Raw genomic sequence first — 5628 nt, forward strand, 5'->3', positions numbered from 1 at the left:
CTGGGGTGGGGAGCCACACCCAGCTTACGGCCTGAGGCAGCCACTGAGAGCAACAGTTCCTCCTGTGCTGAGGCATGTTTTCTGCCGCACTCACACCCCCTAGATTTCATGGGGAGGTAAATCATGGTGGTTTTAAAGTGTGGTTCCCGATGCCAACAGGCCTGCTGCAGATCCTGGCTCTGCCTCCTACCAGCTAGCTGGCTGTCCTATCACATCGCTTGCCCTCTGCACTTGGTCTCCTGGTCTATAAAATGGATAGTGGGAGGAGGAAGAGAGACTGTAACTGCAGTCCTTGGCCGAGTGCCCAGAAGCCCCAGACAAAAAAGCTGCAGAGATCATTACCCCCACTTGACAGTCAATGATGCAGGGCACCTGTGAGACTCGGGGTGGGATCAAGCTGAACCAGCTTTCTCACTGGCCTCTGGGGACCCCTGGCCAACTCAATTGCTTGCCCCTCCTGGAGCTCCTCCTGGTACTACCCAATGGCCCTTCCCTGAAGTTGTCCCCAGGACGGACTTGTGGGGACTAGGGCTGCTTCGCCAGACCCAGGGTCCTGGCAGCAGGAAATGGTCAGTGATGTTTTTTTCACAGTCTGGGCTCAGCTGATCAAAGCCCAGTGCTTCCTCTCCTCAAGCGCAGTTTCTAAGAAGGGCAAGGGGTGGAGCGTGCTCCTGACCAACCTCTCAGCTCCCTGGCCAAAGCTCATTTCACCCAGAAGCCCCCAAATATTTCCTTCCGTTTTCCAGATGAAGGGGAAGTGTCACCACACCCAAGGGGACTGCAGGGTCATGCTTGCCTCCTGGGCTGCTCTGGCTCCTGCACAGTGGAGCTGGCACCATGACTTTACCCCTTGGAGCCTCAGATTCCTCATCTATAAAGTGGAGATGAGCGTGGTGGCCACTTCACAGAGGTATAAACACAGGCAAGATGCCCAGCATGGGCTATGGCATGGAGCAAGGACTCCAGTTAACTCTGAGCTCGGGTCTCAGGGTGAACCAGCCACACCCAGCTTCAGAGGAAGCTCAAGCACTGGGTGGCACTCGGGGCCCCAACAGGGTCACCATCTACAAGACTCTAGCTCACCAGGAGGCCCTCCGGCCTGAGAACACACTCTGAAAGGGTAGAGGAGGGGCCGGAGGGCAGACTGTAGCCATGAGGCCAAGAGAACAGAGAAATAGGGCTTGATGACAGAGTCCTTTCCAAAACGAGGTGGCCTCACCACAGAGCACACCTGTCACACACCTGGCACCAGAGAACACTGGAGAAACCTATGAATAGGGAGACAGCCCAGAGCAGTCTGCCTCAATGGCAATGATATTTTTATTGCCATTGCTATTATTTTCAGCAATTACTGACCCAAGTGCATTATATAATTTACCTGTTTTACAATAATGCAGGAGAGCAGCCAGCTTGTCCCTGTTTGTGTGGGACTTTCCCAGGTCTGAAATGGGAAGTCCCTGATCCCGAGCAGCTTGAAGTCCCAGTGTCTCTGGGGCGGTCGGTCACCTTCCAGATGCTGGGCAATCCTATCTCTAGTTCTCGGGAGAAGACGCAGAGGCTCCAGAGGCTGAGTTGCCCAAAGCTCAGGCTACCTAGTGGGGAGCTGGGTTTGCAATGTGGTCTATGGAGCAGAGACCTCACACCCTGCACCATGCCAGCCTGGGCTTCTGGCATTTGGACATCACTGGGGCCCTGTCTTCCTCCTTCGTAGCTTGGAGACGAGAAGACACAGATTCTTCTGTGCTGACCCGAAGGAGAAATGGGTCCAAAAGGCTATGGAACACCTAGACCGCCAGGCTACTGCACTGACTCGAAACGGCGGCACATTCGAGAAGCAGATCGGCGAGGTGAAACCCAGGACCACCCCAGCCACCAGGCGAATAGATGCATCTGTGGCCTCCAACCCCGAAGCCACCAGGGAAAGCAGTCGCCTGGAGCTGACTCCTTCTTCCCAGAAGCCTCAGGACGCTCAGAGGGCCCTGGAGACTTCTCCAGAGTTGCCAGTGGGTGCTACTGAGTCCTCCGAGACCAGGTCTGCCCCCACTTCAAAGGCTCAGGATGGAGGGTCTTCAGCTGCGCCTGAGAGCACTGAGCTCTTCACCACAGTTGCTGTCTCCACCACCGTAGCTTGGCCAAGTTCTGCTGCCTACCCAGCTGGGGCTGGGCTTTGGGCTGAGGGAGAGACCACTGAGGCCCCTTCCACTGAGCACCCCTCTAACCAAGCCCTCTCCACTCAGCCTCCCACCATATCTCACCTAGCCCCAGAGGACAATGTTGGGCCTGAAGGCCAAGTTGTGTGGGTCAAGGGACAGAGCCCTAGGCCAGAGAGCTCACTAGGGCCAAAGGCCCTGGGTCCCATCCCAGCTCACACCAATGCTCCCCAGAATTGGGAGCCTGGCAGCATGGCCCATGTTTCTGCAGTCTCTATCTCCTCAGAGGGGACCCCCAGCAGGGAGCCAGTGGCCTCAGGCAGCTGGGCCTCCAAGGCTGAAGAACCCATCCACGCCACTGTAGACCCCCAGAGGCTGGGTGTCCTTATCACTCCTGTCCCTGACTCCCAAGCAGCCACCCGGAGGCAGGCAGTGGGGCTGCTGGCCTTCCTGGGCCTCCTCTTCTGCCTTGGAGTGGCCATGTTTGCCTACCAGAGTCTCCAGGGCTGCCCCCGCAAGATGGCAGGGGAGATGGTGGAAGGCCTTCGCTATGTCCCCCGGAGCTGTGGCAGCAACTCATACGTCCTGGTGCCCGTGTGAGATGCCCACCACCTGCAGCCAGTTGTTGGACTCAGACAGCAGCCTGGGGCCCCCAACCTTACATGCATCCCCACCCGAGGGCCTGAGTTAGGATCGGAGTGGGGAGGCTGGAGCCTCCAGATGCAAACTTCTACAACCTCCCAGGCATGCCCCAGGAGGCCACACCCTTGACCATTCCTACCTTCTGGGGACTTAGGGGGTAGTCTCCCAACTCACCCTAATCCACAAACTCGCCTCTGCTGCTGGCTAGTTAGAGGTTCCCTATGGCACCGTCCCGGCCCCGATGACCATTATTTATTGAATGCCAGGCCCTCTCTGGCCCACGCCTCCTTGTGAGTACCTCGCTCCTCCATCTCACAAATGAGCATCCCATCAGGCCCTCCTGCCCCCTCCCTCAGACCTCATCATGTCTCCTGGTCCTGCTGCAGTCGCCAGTCACCCGGCCACCTGCGGTGCTATCGCTCCTGTCCCCTGTACAGAGCCCACGCCCCAACCGGGAAGTGTCTTTTCTTGCATGAGCCTAGTGTGGTGTTTCCTGGGACACTCCCAGCGAAGACTCTGTCCTCGGTCAGGCATCTCGGGAGGGGAGACGAGGTGACCTGGTAACGTGATTGTTTCCCTCTTCAGCCTACGTGTGCAGTGAAGGGACACTGGCTATGGGCCCGCGGGCTGGGGTTCTAGTCCCAGGTCCAACATTAACCCAGCAAGATATTCCAATCTGTGAAAAGCAAGAGGGAAGACATGGCAATAACTTCTGCCCAGCGGCACCCATCTACCTGAGGCCCTGTCCTCAGCCCCTGGACGCAGCCTCACCATCGTTACCAGCACAGTCCCTTAAACAGTCACAGCCAATCCCTTAGAGTGGTACTTCTGTGACCCTGTGAGCTGAGGAGCCTGCAAGGCAGTGATCTGTCTGGAGGCGGTATCCTATGGGCCCCCCAATGGGGGTTGGGTGGGGGCACTTGAGGGAGCAGAGGCCAGCTCTGAAGGCTCCTTCCTGTCTCAACCAGCACCCTCCTCTGAACTCTGCCCCACCAGAGGGATGGGGACATGGGGCCCACTAGAAGCTTTGGAGCAGCCATACTCCTGACACTGCTTTAGGGACTTGTGCTGGTGGCCAGACCCAACGGGCCGCCGTCTGGGTTCGCCTTCCACCTCTCTCACTCCCCGAGAACACTTTCTCCACACTCCAGGATCTCCTCCCCTCCCCTTCATTCCAGAAATCGCTATGACGTTTTCCATGAGTCCTGAGTTGTTTTTTCTTCATGAAAGGGCTCTGTTCTGGGATGGGGGGATAGCCACGGTGGGGCGGGGAAATACAGGCATAAAGTCAGGGTTCCCTTTGTGGCAGCTGAAGTCCCAGGACCTCTGTGTGGCACTGGAAGTGACAGGGCTGGCCTGATCAGGGGTCCTTGGTGGCAGCTCAGTTTTCCTTCCGATTGTCCCCAAGGGTGACCCTTGCCCTTCATATAAGGAGCCTTTTGTGGGCTGGGCGTCACCCAGGTGCCAGTGACACACTCCTTCACGATGGATGCCCAGAAGAGGGAGACACAGCTAGGGTCCAACTGGCACCCCTTACATCCATGTGCTGGGCGTGCACAACATGTTGGGACGCTTAGGACCTGACTCAAGGCTCAGAGAGGGGGAAAGAAAATCTGAATGCACTTTTTTCTGGCTCCTCCAGGCTGGGAGAGCCTTTGGAGGGGGGCACCCAATGATGGTGTCCCCCTCCTTTGAGAGAAAGCTGCTGGGGCAATTGGTCCCCCTTCAAGGACTTCATTAGTTCCTCCAAGCAGGACACGAACAAGGACAATCTGGAAAGGACTTTGGAAGGAGTTAGTTGATCCTTTTGCTTTTCCAATCCTCACCACCAATGTCTGTGCCATTTTGTATTTTACTAATAAAACCGAAAAGTCTTGTGAATCAAATAAGAGTGCTTTATCTGGGGTGGGCCTGGCAACCAGAGCATCAGGGAGGATGACCAAGGGACGCTGTGTCAGACCCAGAGACCCTGGCCTCCAGCCTCCCTGGAACACAGGGCAGAAATATTTACAATCAACTGGAGAAGGCACCGAGGAAGGGAGTAAGGAGGGTCAGACCCCGGGCCTGGCTCTGCACTGTCCCACTGACACTGGGCCAGAGCCTTTACCTCTCTGCATCTCTATACAGTGTTATAGGAAAAGTCATGACAAATTTTGCGTAGAAAAACAGAAAAAAATACATCATGACCTTTCTGACAACTCAATAAATGCAACTGTGAGGCCTTTCCCAGTAGCTCCCATCCCTGGCAAGAATCAGTATCCCGGAACCAGCAGTTAGCGTAATGGCTATGTCGCTGGACTCCCACGTCGTCGACCGCGGTTCGAGTCTCGGACCCGGTGGCTTAAAACTCACGCCGGGCACGTGTGCGTGCCCAAGATCCCAAGAGGAGAATGGAGGAGAAGGGATTGCGGCATGGCCATTCCCCCTGGGGGTGATTTCTCACTTTCCCTCTGTCTCTGTCTGTCTGGCGAGCGCACACGCCCTATAGTGAAAAACCTCTCCAAAAAAAAAAAAAAAAAGAATCAGCATCCCTTCTGAAGTCCCACCCAGTGCCAACTGAACCAGCATCTCGGGGACCCTGGTGCCACTGTGATCTGGTAGCCCATGGAGCAAGCTGGGCCACGTTCTCCTCTTTGCTGCCTTAGCTCCTCCTAGTTCATAAAAAGATCAAAGGATCCCTTCTCAAGGGACTTGGGAGTTCATAGATGTAACCCAAGGATGAGCCTTCTGGTGACTCCTAAGCCCTCCAGTGCCCTAGGATGCATCATAAAAGCCACTGTATACAGTGGTACAGGTTGGGAGCTGCACAAAGATGCCACAGGCCAAGTCCAGCCTA

At 56.2% G+C, this 5628-nt stretch overlaps 1 protein-coding gene across 1 annotated transcript in view; it reads left to right on the forward strand.

Annotated features, from left to right (window-relative positions):
- The window catches only part of CX3CL1 (C-X3-C motif chemokine ligand 1), an 11662-nt gene extending 6984 nt beyond the window's left edge, over positions 1–4678 (forward strand). The window contains exon 3 of the mRNA XM_006148420.3: positions 1712–4678. Coding sequence (XP_006148482.1) covers positions 1712–2750 — 1039 coding nt within the window. The 3' untranslated portion in view covers positions 2751–4678. The remainder of the gene's footprint in view (positions 1–1711) is intronic.
- The last annotated feature ends 950 nt before the right edge of the window (positions 4679–5628 follow it).

The sequence above is a fragment of the Tupaia chinensis genome, unplaced genomic scaffold (genome assembly GCF_000334495.1).
Source record: "Tupaia chinensis unplaced genomic scaffold, TupChi_1.0 Scaffold000235_1, whole genome shotgun sequence".
NCBI lineage: Eukaryota > Metazoa > Chordata > Mammalia > Scandentia > Tupaiidae > Tupaia > Tupaia belangeri.